The sequence below is a fragment of the Panulirus ornatus genome, chromosome 14 (assembly GCF_036320965.1).
Source record: "Panulirus ornatus isolate Po-2019 chromosome 14, ASM3632096v1, whole genome shotgun sequence".
Classification (NCBI taxonomy): domain Eukaryota; kingdom Metazoa; phylum Arthropoda; class Malacostraca; order Decapoda; family Palinuridae; genus Panulirus; species Panulirus ornatus.
Window position 1 is genome coordinate 4,241,214 of NC_092237.1, and position 18,311 is coordinate 4,259,524.

Sequence of the window (18,311 nt, forward strand, 5' to 3'; positions counted from 1 at the left end):
TGCAGGTGCCTTTCCTACTCAGCCTTATTATTGCCCTTTTTAACTCCCTTTTTCTAATAAGCCCTTGCATTTGTATTCTCTTCCTTCCATTCTCATGCATGTTAGAAATTCTGCCTCTGCATCTCCCACATTCATCATTACTTCAAAATCCTCTCTCCATTTTCCGTTTGATTCAGCCACTCCCTTACTTCTCATGCCCCCAAAATATATGTTGACTTTCCCCATTACGCATTTGAATTGCCCTTCACAAGTACTCATTGTCAAAATGATCGTCACACTACCCTTCCCAAAACACTATAGCTAGCAGGTACTAAAGCACATACACCAGATGATCAACTTCAATTTTTAGCAAGGTCAATCTGGGAGTTTCACTCATTCCCACAATTACACACAACCAAAATCCCACCCTTCCTTTGATTTCACCGAAATTAATCCTTGAATTTAACAAACCATTCTTCCCCCTTTCCCTCGAGCTTCATTTCACTCAGAAAACCTAGGATCCTCTCCCAGCAGATACTTTTTAACCCTTGATACATATACACATACGAAGTACCCTATCCTGTACCTTTGTAAAGGAAAAGAACTCCCTTTGATCATGTATAATCAATTTATAAATTGAAGAAATGGCAAGGGATAATTTCCATATCCTGTCCATCTCTTTATATGCAGGGAATATGAGGATTGTATTTTCTCCATGTATTTGCAAAATAAATGCAAATCATGTATACCTGTTTACACACACAGACTGTCAGGTATTATACCGAAAGTATACCCTACCATTCACATTACTGAAAACTTAATTTGTATATACCAACAGCATGTTACCTCCCAGGTCAATCTGGTGTAACTCTCTCTTGAATTAGTATATGCTGATGGTTCAAAGCTTCTATTACTCAATTGTTTCAACTTGTCTCCCTTTCAGATACTTCCAAAGCTTTGGGTACGCAATCCTTTCAGCTCCTCCCTGAACTTTTGACATTTTGATCAGTGTCTTTGCTCATCAACTTTGGATGTCTGAAACAATCTTTAGCACACACACAAGTCAGGACTCTAAATTCTCCCAATTTACAATCTTTTTACCCAAGGCCTAAATCTCTCTCTATCCTTTGACTGCCTTCAGTCTCAGCAGTTCCAATTACTGCCCTGTCCACTCTCGGGGCCCCTAGAGCTTTTACTCCCAATTCAAATAAACTAGTCATAGTACACATTTTTGTTCCCATTTACTTTCAGCTTTTAAAGATCCCTAAAAACTAAATGGAGTTCACAAAATCCACCACCACCACAAACATACCATCCACAAAGAGCAACCAATTTCCCCATGCCTTCTCAACTACCTAACAGGATTAAGACCTGCCTCTTGCTCTCAACCCCTTATGCATATCCTCACCACTGCATCCAGAAACAGATTGTACATTGTGAATCCACATATTCTTGTTACAGAACTTCATCCAACTGGAACCACTCGATTCCCATACGTCTTGCTCTCCTGACAAAAAATCCTCACCACTTCCTTACTTTCCATTATCACCATATACTGTATTTGTTGCACCCTCCACAAGGCCTGTCTGTTAGCCTTACACAGGCCATCTCCAAATCTTCTTCAAAGTAAACTCAAGTCAACACACCTTAACATCTTTCATCACTTTGTTCCTTCTCCAGTTGTCTTGTGCATGCCATCATATCTCAATCAGCACCCCAACACAGCAGGTGGTGGCAGGCAGAGAATATTTGGCTGGCGAGTTACAATATGCCTCTATGAGAATGCATTGTTCAAATTTCTCAGTATTTTTATAATTACCCCAGAATCAATTCCTGAATCATTGTTACCCAGGAAGTTTTGAAAGGCTCCTGAAGCCCAAAGCTGCACCACTTAAGCAAGGAATTAAGTGAAGTTCTTTGAAGAGACAAATACCAGTATAGTCTTGTCAGTTTAACCTCTTGCAAGCAAAGCCTAGTCACACTGATAATACTTTATAGGAACTAAAACCAAAAAATTGTAAGAAGAAATTTAATTGACCCCTATAGTAAAATATCACGTATCTTTGACTTTTTTATTTGAACTCTAAACAAGAGCTGGTAAAGATAATTAACGCTTCCTGCGTAAAGACAAGGTATTGCGCCTCAACCAGGCAGAGCGACGAGACCCTCCCTTTGTCTGATTGAAGTGGAAACCACGTCCCAGACCACGGTGCTTGCGGCCTGCAGATGTCTTGCCACGCATCTCACGGTGCTTGTGTGTGGGTTTACATATCCAATTGAATGATCCATTCCTCCGAATAGCATTGCGGCTAAAGTCAACCATGATAACCTCAAAGTATTTGAAAGTAGAGTCCTGAGCAACCCAATAGCTATTCAGTACACGAAGGCTACCGAGTCTCCTGCCAGCTCGCTCCTATAGGAAACAATTAGAATTCATTAGATCTTTTACAAAACCTGTAAAACAATTCAGAGGCAAAATATAATTTGAGATATAAAAGTGTATCATTTTTTTCAGTGATGAATGAGGCACAGGCAAAATACACCCTAACTGAGCACCGTAGGTGAAAGGACAAAATTTATATAAATGGTACCAGTTTTCTTAAATCTTCAAATTTCAGTATAATGTATGCAGGAACACAGTACTTGCCTCAGCTAATGACTGCAAGTTACGGGTGGGTTTTAACTGGTTTACACCATGGCTCTTGGGTTTACCATATGTGGCACCCTTGGGCACTGGACGCTTGCGACCACCACGACGAACTCGGATGCGATAGATCACAAAGCCTGCAATGCGAGATTAATAAAATACCAATTTCATAAAGCTCCTACCACCAATAGTGGTAAAATATTTCAGAAAACATATGAAGTTCAACAAAAACCATTCTGAGTGGTGCATGGTTGTCATCATTTGACAAAAAAATACAGAATCCTCTTACTCGTTCTTTCTTCACTTGTCCTCTCCACATTTCAGCAAACTCTCTTCAGCACGAAAATCATACTCTTCCTACTATTTACACACCTCTCTCTTGCCCTGCCATTCCCAACTAACAATCCTCCTCATGCTACAAACTGACTAAGTGATTATTTCCTACACATCCACCCCTTTCATATTTTCCTCCTCATGCTACAAACTGACTAAGTGATTATTTCCTACACATCCACCCCTTTCATATTTTTCTGTTTACAGTCCTACCTTGCATCTAAATATTTAGTAACGTACTCAAAATCCCTAATTTCAGCTTTCAATCAATTACACAAATGAAGCCTTCACAACTACTTGTTAATAAGGTTGGCAAAAATCACAGAAATGACAGTGGCAATACTCTCCTAAATTGCCTTCAAACACCCACACCTGTTTGCAGTGATTTTTAACTACACACCATATGGATTAAATATATTTTCACTCAAAATATACCTGTACCAAGTTAACAGCCCCATTATTGAAAAATTCCTGTGCACTTTTCCCTGCAATACATTAGGCACTTTACTTCCAGATCCGTATCCTTTATATGACATATAATCATGCTAGTGCACTAAAAAATTATTTTTCAACTACAATAATTATCATTACACATTAGCCATTATGAAATACAAATTCTCAGAAGTCTTGCTACAAGCTTGTACTACCAAATAATGTAGAATTCCCAATTTCAAGAAATGCAGACATAAAACATTGTTAGAGAATTTCATCGATTAAAAAAATAATTGGCAATTAGAAAGTTAACTAAATATATTTGGTGTGAAGTAAAACCATTTAAAATACCACATGGGTAACTGACCTGGCTTAGACTTGTATCCAAGTCTGCGTGCCTTTTCAGGACGTGAGGGCCTGGGAGCACGATGCAACTTATTCAAGTGCCTGTACTGCCAGGCACGTAAACGTAAGAGATAGCGCATAACATCGCTCTGCTTTTTTCTGTATATTTCTTGCATGTATTTGTATGCACCCATCTCGCCGCTGGTGGGACCTGCAAATAATATGAAAAGGATAGAATATGGACATTTCCATAACAGAGAACTGATGTTGTATTAAAATCAGTTATATCTATTTTTCAACTTCAACATCTGAGTGGTGCATAGACAATTCATCACATAATATCATAAAATCTTGACTTCCAAACAAGCAAGATTCACTTGCATACAGTATAATTTCATACAATAAGCTATTTGGCATTTCAACTATAAGTAATAATACTGGGTGGGATGATGTACTGTTAACCCATCACCGATCATGTCTCCCTACAACTATAAAAATTCGTTGAATGTCACATTCATACATTCCTTACGAAAAGATATATATTGAAGTTCATTGGTGTTTTAAACACCAATGAACTTCAAAGACAAATATCTTTGGTCAACTGGATTTCCTACAGTATTCCAAGCGGGAGTACATCACTGAAACCCTCCCCCCCCAAGTCTAGAATTTCAGTTTCAAAAGACCCATCTTACTTGGTCCGGACATACAATATACCACTTCAGCAGGTTATAACAACACAGGCAACCTTGGTGGTGCTCTACGAATGGATACCGATATCAAGAACAAATAGCAGCAATTCACATATCTATTTCAGCTTGTATGGGTTCTAAGCAGCCAATGATGCCCAGTCGGCAAAGTAACATCTGACCTGTTCGAGGAACTAGTCAAAAAAGTAAACTGGCCTTCCGGGACAACATACACAACGTTGTGTATATATATAAATACATATATATATACATACATATATATATATATATATATATATATATATATATATATATATATATATATATACCGCGGAGAGCACTACAAAAAAAAAAAAAGGATAGCATTCTTTACACTTATTGGACCAAAAGCTCTGACCGATACTCATGTTATTTCAAAATTTATTTGTTCTTTAAATAATCAAGTCCATCAAGTTTCAAGCCCATAATTCAATGGAATCAGCAAGGCGGTAAGAAGACTGCAGCGAACCACAGTCTGTCAACACAAATTCATTCGCCGCATGAAGCTGCCAGGCCAACCTCGCATTGATCATATAATTTAGCTCAAAATAGCTTTTTACCGTAAAATACCTTTCATTTTTTATAGTATCGAAAGCCTTGATATGTAATTCATTCAAGGCAAGATAAAATACACTACCATCTTTATTCGTGGACACGTAAGTTAGAAAATAAACCTCATTCACAACATACACTTACCTTCCCCAGGGCAGCGACTGTAGAGGGAGCACCATCGCTCTCCTGGTTGTAGACAACGTGATGACTAGTACAATGGTTCCCTTCCAAAAGTTTATAAAACTTTTCCTAACTAATAAATTTTTAACATTTGATACAATCATTTAGTATATGATCTTACACATTTTATTATCAGATATCATTTGATGATGTAATCAGTAATATATATTTAACTTTGACCATACATTATTGGCTTCGATTTTCGTCATTAAAACGTGTGAAACCTTACCTTATCACTTGAAAATCAAATTAGAACTGGAAATATTAATCTTACAATATACCACAAAGTAATATACCGATTTTTGTACGACCAAAGTGACTCCAATCCAATTTTTTTTTACTGCCCTATTTCAATCAAGGTGGAAGAACAAATCAACAACCCATACAAAAATTATTTGAGAAACTCTATCAACCTAGTAATGAAACAAGACAAGTTACTTGTGAATATGCTGTCGGCTCTCGCAATAACTATTGATTAAGTTACTTAATCTAAATTTAATATCTTAGTATCCATATGATAGCAGCAAATGAATGTAGTCATCAGATGTTATCGATATCAAGATACTATAACACCCGTTGACCACACACATGCCAGAGGCAGTATCGAAATATCGCTTAAGCTTTAAGGGTATCGGAATTACATAAATATGAATTTTGTAATGATGGTTGTCGTTACATCATGAGGGCTTGTCTTGTTTCATTACTACGTTGATAGAATTTCTCAAATTATTTTTGTATAGGTTGTTTAGTTGTTCTTACAATTTGACAGCTATAAAGTCAAAATTGCAATCTCATTCAACTACCACTTAATTGTAAATGAATTGATAAAGCAACGCATTTCCCTTATGTGATTTCTTTGCGGACTGAAGTCAATGGAAATGTATCTTCATAATCACAAATATTCGAAGGAATTTGATGAAATTTCTCATTTACCAAAATGTTGCTCGAAACAGAGAGGAGGTTCGAAAACCTGCAGGTGTTTGAACGTGTACTTGATTCAGTGTGTTTCAGATCGGTGTTTACGAGACTTCCCGCCTGAAATTGTGAAGGTGGTGATAGAACCGAAATAGCTTTAGGTGACTTAATTCGCTATGGACTTTTGCTGAGGCATGTTGGCTTGGCTTTCGAATTAAATGTGTTCAATCTGCTGCTCAAATTTTGTGAATATATGCATTATTTTGCAAGATATATTGCACTGAACTTCTCTGCCAGCTTCACACAAACTGCAGCGCAGGAAATTCTGAATACTTAACGGGAGATAAAGTATTTTTGGTTTCTATTTGAATTAAAATGACTTTTGCCTATGCACAATAACTTGTACATCCCAAGTTTAATGTAGAAAAATAGTTTGTCTTGGAAAATTTCTCGGCAGACCTTGATGTATATGGAACATTATGCAGAGTATGGATGTCAGGGCATAAAAATGCTTTGTTTATGGTATTCTATTTCCATCACTGGAAATGAGACAAATTAAGTTCGGAAAGTCTTTAAGAAAATGAGTTCAGTTTTGGCTTTGTTGTGTACAGTTTTGGTCACCCTTCTTAATAGAATGGAGATAGTAGTCAAGCTACCACCTTAAGATAAGCTTGAGAAACAAATTTTATTAGAGCCAAGTAAATGACTTTATTCTATTTCATTTATAAATTAGAAGGTTCAGGTGATGTAATACAAGTTATTCAAAATTATCCAAGGTTTGTACAGTTGTGGTCTAACAAGCTATTTGTAGCTTGACATCCGATTTTACTCAGTAATGGATGCAACTTTGTGCCACAGCCTATTGATAACAGTGACAATTCTAATAATTATTTATCCCTTGTACGTTAAAGATAATTCTTAAGACCATAAATGCAATTACTTCATATATGGTCCTTTTTTTGCGTTTCTTAGATAAGAACAATTTGATGTAAACTCACCATGATATGTTTAAGGAAATACTGTAATTTTGCACAGATAATTTTGATGTATGTACTGGGTTGATATTATCGTATTTTAGGCAAATTTATGATATTGGATATTGAAGTTTTAAATGGTGTGCATAATAAAAGGCTTTTTTGCCGCTATCTAACGACTTAATAATTAAAAAGCACTAGCTTTCTAAATGGAATAAATAACCATAAAAGGTTTTCCTAGAACTAAGATCAGTAAAGAAACCTAAAGACAATGTTTTTACTGCGATATACTTTATGCAAATAAATCCTTGTTTGACCTGTATGATTTTAACTCCAAAGAGAGGGGAAGTCCTTTCCTGGCACAGAGGCTCCATACTCCTTAAATAGTTGGGAAAAACTGGAGCTGCAATGCTAGGTGAGTTATGCTTAAGTAAGATTTACTTAATGTAAAGGTATTTACCCAACCTGCCCCATGGATATTGGGAGTGAAGTTGATAAATCTAGAAAGCATAGTATTCTTTAAACTGGCAACCTAAATGAAAATTGCTAAAACAAAAAGAAGAAAAATATAAGTTTACGGAATTAAACAAAAGTAAAAGAAATGATAATTTGGTAAGATTGTTTTCACATAACTGAAAATTCATGTATCAAGAAATCATTTTGATTAAGGAATGCACAAAATCCAATATTTGAGGACTAATAATTTTCCTTGTTAAGCTAATGCTTGTGAAAAGAAATAAATGTACCCTATTCCTGAACCCAACCTCAAAACTCCTGACCCTTTTCCCCAAATCCTAAGCCCCCACCCCAAACCAAATATCCCCCACCTCCGCTCCCATTCGTCCGTCCTCCCCTGACCTCATCAAACCAAAGTCTCCAAAATACCATAAAAAGAGATGTCTTAAGACCTCATACGAGACATGGCACCGTCAGATTTTCAGCCATTTTCATCATCTTATAAATACACTTCTTCCACATCGATATTTTTCTTGGGTAAATTCCTAGGCTAATGTAATGAAATTTGATTCTTGACTATATCTGTAGGCTACAGAAACGTACCTTTTCGGAATATTCATGTAAAGCGCTGGAATCGTTATCTAGCATAGTCGTTTATGTCATGCTAGATATTTAGCATTATCTATATTTAGGTCTTCTTACCGTATATATACACTATAAAATGATGACATGAACAACTTTAGTGTGTTTGAATTTATTGATTACATCATACTTTTATGCATAATAAGAGATTATCAATTTATCCTTGTAAAGTGATACACGGTTTATGACTAGAAAATTTGTATCATTATGAATCATATTTACGTTTAAAGTGATTTAGGTGTGTTAGGCTAGAGGACATCGTCTGCTTCTTCCCGCCCTTTTCAACAAGTATAAAGGCTGAATGTCAATGTAAACAAGAAAAGATAAGAAATTCAATCTTTCTACTGATTCTCATACGATCTTCTTCTATTAATGTGAACCTCTTAAGTAGAGAGTTAGAATCTATTCACTGACACTTCCTCCCACTAGCCTAGGTTATCCTATCTAGCAAGATGGCTGTGATGGAGGGACCCCTAAGTAAATGGACTAATGTAATGAAAGGCTGGCAATACCGATGGTTCGTGTTAGATGATAGTGCCGGCCTCCTGTCCTACTACACAGTGAGTGGAATCAGTAAAGCCAGTTGATTCTTTTCCAGAGTGTCCGGGACGGCTATATGGTGACCGATTACAAAGCTGTCCAACCTCGGGTCCTGGTTATCTGTTTGTATAATGAATTGGTAATCAGGCCGCTGTAATGAAGATAGTATGTTGTGACATGATGTAAGGAAGCGTATTTCAAATGAGGATTTATTTGTAGTGGATGACTGGTGGTTGATTCCAAGGTATCACATACCAGAGCTGGAATAACTTCCAAGTTACGTCGGTGATACAAAAAATTTATTGGCATTATATGGTGGGTGTTTTATTTGATTTATATTTGATTTAACTGGTTATTGACTAGTGGTATTGATCGTAGAGTACAGTACTAATTTTACTTGTATTTGTAGGTTACCTTGGTTTTTTTTTTAGTCGTTGGTTTGCCAAGTTCACAAGTAGTATCAATAGTTATGGGTCAGATGCTTTTATGCCTACATTATATATTTTCATATGTGCTTTATATATTATTGGCCTTTTTAGAATTATCTATCTTTTGCTTACTTTGAGATAGGGTAGGATTGGGGCTGGGGGACGAACTCCCTTGATGAGGAAGATGAAAATTGATTAGTGACAGTTTTAACCCAACATTTTCTATGCATATCAAGTCAGCTACAGATGAAAGTTCCCTGATCATGTTGGATTTAGTTCAACTGTGTGTGGTAGAAGGCGACTAAAAGGGGAGGGAGAGGGGAGGGGGCTGGAAATCCTCCCCTCTCGTTTTTAATTTCCCAAAAGAAGGAACAGAGAAGGGGGCCAAGTGAGGATCCCTCTAAGGCTCGATCCACTGTTCTTAACGCTGCCTCGCTAACGCAGGAAATGGCAAATATATTTATATATATATATATATATATATATATATATATATATATATATATGGGGATAGGGAATTAAGAATACTTCCCACGTATTCCCTGCGTGTCGTAGAAGGTGACTAAAAGGGGAGGGAGCGGGGGGCTGGAAATCCTCCCCTCTCTTTTTTTTTTTTTTTAAATTTTCCAAAAAAAGGAACAGAGGGGGCCAGGTGAGGATATTCCAAAAAAGGCCCAGTCCTCTGTTCCTAACGCTACCTCGCTAACGCGGGAAATGGCGAATAGTTTAAAAGAAAGAAAAGAAATATATATATATATATATATATATATATATATATATATGTGTGTGTGTGTGTGCATGTGTGGACGTGTATGTATGTGTATGTGGGTGGGTTGGGCCATTTTTTCGTCTTTTTCCTTGTGCTCCCTCACGAACACGGGAAACAGCGACAAAGTATAATAAAGTATATATAAGATATATTTATTGTTGTATTGCTATTATACTTAGTCGCTGTCTCTCACGTTAGCTAGGTAGCGTAAGGAAACAGGTGAAAGAATGGCCCAACCCACCGACATACACATGTATATACATAAATGCCCATACACGCACATATACATACCTATACATTTCAACGTATACATACATATACATACACTGACATATACATATATACACATGTACATATTCATACTTGCTGCTTTCATCCATTCCCGTTGCCACCTTGCCACACATGAAATGGCACCCCCTCCCCCCATGCGCGCAAGGTAGTGTAAGAAAAAGACGAAAAAGGCCACATTCGTTTACATTCAGTCTCTAGCTGTCATGTGTAATGCACCGAAACCACAGCTCCCTTTCCACATCGAGGCCCCACAAAACTTTCCATGGTTTACCCCAGACACTTCACATGCCCTGGTTCAATCCATTGGGAGCATGTCGACCTCAGTATATCACATCGCTCTAATTCACCCTATTTCTTGCATACCTTTCACTCTCCTATATGTTCAGGTCACTATCGCTCAAAATCTTTTTCACTCCATCCTTCCACCTCCAGTTTGGTCTCTCACTTCTCCTTGTTCCCTCCACCTCTGACACATATATCCTCTTTGTCAATCTTTCCTCACCCATTCTCTCCATGTGACCAAACCATTTCAATACACCCTCTTCTGCTCTCTCAACCACACTCTTTTTATTACCACACATTTCTCTTACCCTTTCATTACTTACTCGATCAAACCACCTCACACCACATATTGTCCTCAAACATTTCAATTCCAACACACCCATCCTCTGCACGACCCTATCTATACCCCATGCTTCGCAATCTTACAACACTGTTGGAACCACTATTTCTTCAAACATACCCATTTTTGCTCTCCGAGATAATGTTCTCGCCTTCCACACATTCTTCAATGCTGCCGTGTATGTAAAATATGTTCTCAGGAAATTCAGCAAATTGATAATGAAGTGGAAAGGCCATTTATTACACTAGTGCCAATATATTGCTGTAGTTCAGGGAATTTGAAAACATGATTGTTATTTCACCATTATCAGAATTGAAATCTGAATTTAGGCTGTAATTTTCTAACATCTTAGGAAATGAAATATGGTTTTCCTGCTCCTTATTTTCCTGTAGCCAAAGTGAAGCCACGTACAATGATTGATAAAGTTGCATTGCATATTTAGTATGAATAAACTGATTAGGGATCCATAGCAATGCAATCTGGTAGTTGTGTTGGTGCAGTATGAGTTTTGAGGTTGTATTGGTTTGACCAAGAACATGCAACTTTATCTATTATATCTTTAAACTCGTATTTAGCAATTCATGTTTTGGTTGTTACCTACATTCTGTCTACCACAAATTTTATGTACAATAATTTTACATGGAAATTGATTTAGTGTGAGGGGAGAATGGCTTTTCCATCTTGTAAGTTTATAATCCCTTCCTTTTAATCTTAAGTGAACTTGATGAAGTAGTGAGGTTGACTTTGATGACCAGGCAAAATGTAGGGTTGGGTATAAAGATTTTTTTTACAAAAATGACAATGAAACCAAACCTAGTTTAGTATACCCTAACAGGTCTTTTTTCATTTGGATCAGTTTCACATAAAATTAATGTTTCTCATATAGGTGGGTAGACAATTGAAACAGCGAGAAAAACTCCTCAAAGAAAGCCCTTATAAGATATTCACATTCAAGTGACGTAAGGCATACAACTAACCAATGAGACAGTGAATGTTGGCAGTGTGAAAACTTTAAAAGGTAATGGGCCCAAGTAGTGTAGAACTCTCTTCTCTTACTTCACGAATAGGTAATTACAGTGTGGCCCACAGTTTCTCTTTTGTTTATTACAAATTGATGTGATTTTGTGACAAAAATTTTCTGATTTGTAGGTCACTTATGTACAAAAATTAATGTACTTTTCAGTGGAGGAGCAGCTATCAATTTACTTATTTGTTCCTTAATGACATGCTCCTTAGAAATAGTAAATTTTCATAAAAGTTTTGAAAAGATACAAAAGAGCAGTAGTTATTTAGGGGCACATCATTATATTTTGACATGGTGAAAATCATATAAAATTATATGCTTCACATGTAGGCTGAATGCTTTCTGATAGATACATTTAAATTTAGTTTACTTTTATTAACTTGTTAGATTACTACATGCTCTTTTCTGTTTTTCCTTTTAGTTACTCTTAACTTGACAAAATTAAATTGGATGTGAAATTTGAAAATGCCTATCAGAATTTATTACAAAACAGGGTGTTTTATATGTCATTAATATGTCAATAAATGAATAAAAGCACTCCCATATAATACATCTTACCAAGAAAAATAGAAATAGCCAATAAAATATTTTTTGATTATATATACCTTAGCATACATATGCCAGTATGAATTAGTACATCAAGAAACATGCTGTATAATGCATTTGCTATTAGTTTTGTTTTCTCTTAATCAAAGGGGATATACATTTTGTATGATCTGAGATTTGTTATCCTTGATTCTTTACTGGATCTTTTCAGTCCAAAGAGAAAATGGTACGTGGTGCCCGCAGAGGTTGTGTACGCCTTAAAGGGGCTGTCGTAGGCATTGATGATGATGATGACTCCACCTTCACCATTACTGTAGATGCCAAGACATTCCATTTCCAGGTACATCACTCGAATTTTGTCATTGAAATTGCAGGGGTTATTTTTAAGAAAATGCATTTGGATATGTCATTGCAGAGGATTATACTCTGTAATAGCAAAGAAATTGAAATAACCATGTTTCAACTGCCTTGAAATCCAATCAAACTTGGAATTTTGTGGTGAGTAATAAAGTACAGTTTATCCTTATTGGGAAAGTTTTGCATGATTAAGATTTTGGGAACATTAGATGTTGAAGATGGCTGATCCATGTGAGCCAAGAAATCTTGTTTCTGTTTTTAGGAAGCAATAAGTGTGAATATTAAGATTACCAGTTGTACTCAATAAGAATAGCTTCACAAATTGGTAATGAAACACTAATACATAATATTAAAGTACTTAAACCATGCAGAGTTTAGTAAACCACTGCATCACATGATTACTGTGTGGTATTTGGTAGTTCATGGATGGGCCATAATGATGCCATTTCTTTCCCTATAATGGTAAGACTTTTCATGTCTTTCCTGATAGTGACAACCCACTCAGTTTTGAAAGGCAGGTTTTCCTCTACAAAAACTCTTCTCTTTTTTCTCCATTAGTTCCTGTTGCATTTTTTCATGCAAGGCCTGACTTCAGTGAAGGTAAAGAACAGAACCAGGGAAGATGTGTATGATGGAATATGTAGATGTGAGATTGCAAAAAGTTGTAGCTCATGGTGTATAGAGAAGTGTTCATCAGAGCCACCATAAAAAAGTAATATTTTGAACTTTTTTAGGCTCATGATCCAGATGAAAGAGAAAAATGGATTCGTTCATTAGAGGATACAATTGTGAGACATACGCCGTCCATAAGGGTCAGTATTATAATTTTTTTTCTGTGTTAGTGAATTAGTAAACCATAACTAATAATATTACTCTTTAATGCTTGTTCATGTTATTTATGTGTCCACTTGAATTAACCTCAGTAGTGTTTAGGAAGTTTTGGTGTCACATTTTAATTTGTTGTAGGTTATTTACAAAGTGGATGTAAAATGCACAATTATTATTGAATCAGTAAGTGAAAATCTTCAAAGTGATGCAAGGACATAATGTATTTTTGCTGTAAGTGGGCACACTTATTGTTGTTGTTATTATTGGAAGAGTTACTGATATATATATATATATATATATATATATATATATATATATATATATATATATATATATATATATATTTTTTTTTTTTATACTATTCGCCATTTCCCACGATAGCGAGGTAGCGTTAAGAACAGAGGACTGGGCCTTTGAGGGAATATCCTCATCTGGCCCTCTTCTCTATTCCTTCTTTTGGAAAATTAAAAAAAAAAAAACGAGAGGGGAGGATTTCCAGCCCCCCGCTCCCTTCCCTTTTAGTCGCCTTCTACGACACGCAGGGAATACGTGGGAAGTATTCTTTCTCCCCTATCCCCAGGGAAAGGGGATATATTCCTATGAGTCCACAGGGAAAATGGAACATGATAAGGGAACTTATTGTGTTTCATTTTCTCTGTGGACTCATAGGAATATCTTGATCATGCACAAAATTGTGACCCTTTCCAATATATATATATATATATATATATATATATATTTTTTTTTTCTTTTAATCTATTCGCCATTTCCCGCATTAGCGAGGTAGCATTAAGAACAGAGGACTGGGCCTTTGAGGGAATACCCTCACCTGGCCCAATTCTCTGTTCCTTCTTTTGGAAAATTAAAAAAAACGAGAGGGGAGGATTTCCAGCCCCCCGCTCCCTCCCCTTTTAGTCGCCTTCTACGACACGCAGGGAATACGTGGGAAGTATTCTTAATCCCCTATCCCCAGGGATAATATATATATATATATATATATATATATATATATATATATATTCTTTTCTTTCTTTTAAACTATTCGCCATTTCCCGCATTAGCGAGGTAGCGTTAAGAACAGAGGACTGGGCCTTTTTTGGAATATCCTCACCCGGCCCCCTCTGTTCCTTCTTTTGGAAAAAAAAAAAATAGGGGATTAAGAATACTTCCCACGTATTCCCTGCGCGTCATAGAAGGCGACTAAAAGGGGAGGGAGCGGGGGGCTGGAAATCCTCCCCTTTCGTTTTTTTTTTTTTTTATATATATATATATATATATTTTATTATTATTATACTTGATCGCCATTTCCCGCGTCAGCAAGGTAGCACCAGGAACAGAAGAAACATCCACTAGCACACATTCTCAAGCTGTCATGTGTAATACACTGAAACCACAGCTCCTTATCCACATCTAGGCCCCACAGACTTTTCCGTGATTTAGCTCAGATGTTTCATATGCCCTGGTTCAGTCCACTAATGGCACTTTGACCCCATTACAACACATTGTTCCAATTCACTCTATTCCTTGCACGCCTTTCACCATCCTGCAAATTCAGGCCTCGATCACTCAAAATCTTTTTCAGTCCATCCCTCTATCTTCTATTTGGTTTCCAGCTTTTCCTTGTTCCCTCCACCTCTGACACATATATCCACTATGTCAACCTTTCCTCACTCATTCTCTTTATATGTCCAAACCATTTCAACACACCCCCTACAGCTCTCTCAACCACACTCTTTTTATTACCACAAATCTCTCTTACCCTTTCATTATATACTCAATCAAACCACCTCATACCACATACAGGTACACCACCGATTTTCCGGCACTCTTGCTTCCCTTGCTGGATTAACCATATATATATATATATATATATATATATATATATATATATATATATATATATGATATATATGATTGAGAGGGTGAAGGCATGTACAGAGCATCAGATTGGGGAAGAGCAGTGTGGTTTCAGAAGTGGTAGAGGATGTGTGGATCAGGTGTTTGCTTTGAAGAATGTATGTGAGAAATACTTAGAAAAGCAAATGGATTTGTATGTAGCATTTATGGATCTGGAGAAGGCATATGATAGAGTTGATAGAGATGCTCTGTGGAAGGTATTAAGAATATATGGTGTGGGAGGCAAGTTGTTAGAAGCAGTGAAAAGTTTTTATCGAGGATGTAAGGCATGTGTACGTGTAGGAAGAGAGGAAAGTGATTGGTTCTCAGTGAATGTAGGTTTGCGGCAGGGGTATGTGATGTCTCCATGGTTGTTTAATTTGTTTATGGATGGGGTTGTTAGGGAGGTGAATGCAAGAGTTTTGGAAAGAGGGGCAAGTATGAAGTCTGTTGGGGATGAGAGAGCTTGGGAAGTGAGTCAGTTGTTGTTTGCTGATGATACAGCGCTGGTGGCTGATTCATGTGAGAAACTGCAGAAGCTGGTGACTGAGTTTGGTAAAGTGTGTGAAAGAAGAAAGTTAAGAGTAAATGTGAATAAGAGCAAGGTTATTAGGTACAGTAGGGTTGAGGGTCAATTCAATTGGGAGGTGAGTTTGAATGGAGAAAAACTGGAGGAAGTGAAGTGTTTTAGATATCTGGGAGTGGATCTGGCAGTGGATGGAACCATGGAAGCGGCAGTGGATCATAGGGTGGGGGAGGGGGCGAAAATTCTGGGAGCCTTGAAGAATGTGTGGAAGTCGAGAACATTATCTTGGAAAGCAAAAATGGGTATGTTTGAAGGAATAGTGGTTCCAACAATGTTGTATGGGTGCGAGGCGTGGACTATGGATAGAGTTGTGCGCAGGAGGATGGATGTGCTGGAAATGAGATGTTTGAAGACAATGTGTGGTGTGAGGTGGTTTGATCGAGTAAGTAACGTAAGGGTAAGAGAGATGTGTGGAAATAAAAAGAGCGTGGTTGAGAGAGCAGAAGAGGGTGTTTTGAAATGGTTTGGTCACATGGAGAGAATGAGTGAGGAAAGATTGACCAAGAGGATATATGTGTCGAAGGTGGAGGGAACGAGGAGAAGAGGGAGACCAAATTGGAGGTGGAAAGATGGAGTGAAAAAGATTTTGTGTGATCGGGGCCTGAGCATGCAGGAGGGTGAAAGGAGGGCAAAGAATAGAGTGAATTGGAGCGATGTGGTGTACCGGGGTTGACGTGCTGTCAGTGGATTGAATCAAGGCATGTGTATGGGGGTGGGTTGGGCCATTTCTTTTGTCTGTTTCCTTGCGCTACCTCGCAAACGCGGGAGACCGACAAAGCAAAAAAAAATATATATATATATATATATATATATATATATATATATATATATATATATATATATATATATATATATATATATATATATATTCGTATGAGTCCATGGGGAAAATGAAACATAAGATCCCAAGTGCACTTTCGTGTAATAATCACATCATCAGGGGAGAGACAAGAGAGAAATATAAGTGAGTTGATATACATTGAAGTGACGAAGCTAGGATGCCATATTGGGGTGGTGACGGGAATGAATAAGGGCAGACAGTATGAATTATGTACATGTTTATATATGTATATGTCTGTGTGCATATATATGTTTATGTTGAGATGTATTGGTATGTAAATGTGCGTGTGTGGACGTGTATGTATATACATGTGTATGTGGGTGGGTTGGGCCATTCTTTTGTCTGTTTCCTTGCACTACCTCGCTAATGCGGGAGACAGCGACAAAGTATAATCCAAAAGAAGGAACAGAGAAGGGGGCCAAGTGAGGATATTCCCTCAAAGGCTCAGTCCGCTCTTCTTAACGCAACCTCGCTAACACGGGAAATGGCAAGTAGTATGAACATAGTATGAATATATATATATATATATATGGCTAGACAGCCTTCATTTGAATGAGTACATAGTTTGTTTTAGTACATTATCTATATTTATAAATCGTTTCTCTTTTTTTTTTTTTTTTTTTTTTTTTTTTTGCTATAGCACTAATAGTGGCTAGGAGTGATGATAGTGAAAAAGATAATCAGAATCTGTTTCTAAATGTCACAATTTTACAGAGGTGGGACCCAAATAGGCCAGCTCCAACAATGGCAGATTTTGATAAAAAGCTGACCGAAAGTGATGCCTATCTTCAGCTACTAATTGATCAAACCAATGTTCTTGAGCAACATATGCTGTCTACTGAGGATGAAGCTGATAGGCAGCGTTGCCAGGAAGTTATAAACAATATCAACAATGTTCTGGAGTCCATCAAACATACAATAGTTTTATTACAGGTTGGAATTTTTTAAGTTTTTGATACATCAGGAAATTGTGAGATTTATAGCATATACATTGATAGAATTATCAACTTATCTTTTCATATATGTTTGCTGTTTCCTACATTAGTGAGTTAGCACTTAGAATAGACAGAACTGCCTCATTTCTTTACATACACTCTTTATCTGTCGTGTATAATGTACTGAAACCAAAGCCCCCTATCCACAGCCAAATCTCACTGATAAGTCTGTGGTTTCTCCAGACTCTGTATGCTTTGGTTCATCCCAATAATAGCATGTTGCTACTCAGTATACCATAGAGCTCCAATTTGATTTATCCCAAAAGCGCTAAACATTCTCTGTGTTCAGAACCCAATAACTCAAAGCCTGTTATATGCCCTTCATCCTTCCATCTTTTTAGTTTCCTCTTTCCCTATCCTTTTCACCTAGATGTATATCCCCCAAGTCTGTCTCTTCTCACTCATCCT

At 37.0% G+C, this 18,311-nt stretch overlaps 2 protein-coding genes across 6 annotated transcripts in view; one reads left to right on the top strand and one right to left on the bottom strand.

Annotated features, from left to right (window-relative positions):
* Positions 1 to 1,994: 1,994 nt before the first annotated feature.
* On the bottom strand, positions 1,995 to 5,211 carry RpL15 (ribosomal protein L15). Its single transcript, XM_071669383.1, has 4 exons — positions 5,158 to 5,211; positions 3,759 to 3,947; positions 2,627 to 2,763; positions 1,995 to 2,392 (listed from the first exon to the last, which is right to left on the bottom strand). The coding sequence occupies exons 2-4, from the start codon at positions 3,928 to 3,930 to the stop codon at positions 2,087 to 2,089; spliced, it is 615 nt and encodes a 204-aa protein (XP_071525484.1). The 5' UTR covers positions 3,931 to 3,947; positions 5,158 to 5,211; the 3' UTR covers positions 1,995 to 2,086.
* A 3,396-nt stretch (positions 5,212 to 8,607) lies between these two features.
* Positions 8,608 to 18,311, top strand: part of LOC139753190 (oxysterol-binding protein-related protein 9) — an 89,654-nt gene continuing 79,950 nt past the window's right edge. For 4 of the 5 annotated variants that reach the window (XM_071669384.1, XM_071669386.1, XM_071669388.1 and 1 more), the window contains exons 1-4: positions 8,608 to 8,740; positions 12,612 to 12,740; positions 13,492 to 13,569; positions 17,623 to 17,841. In XM_071669384.1, the coding sequence (XP_071525485.1) occupies positions 8,633 to 8,740; positions 12,612 to 12,740; positions 13,492 to 13,569; positions 17,623 to 17,841 (534 nt within the window). In that variant the 5' untranslated portion in view covers positions 8,608 to 8,632. Of the gene's footprint in view, positions 8,741 to 8,773; positions 9,036 to 12,611; positions 12,741 to 13,491; positions 13,570 to 17,622; positions 17,842 to 18,311 lie in introns of those variants that run through there. The other variant, XM_071669387.1, reaches the window with a different exon arrangement.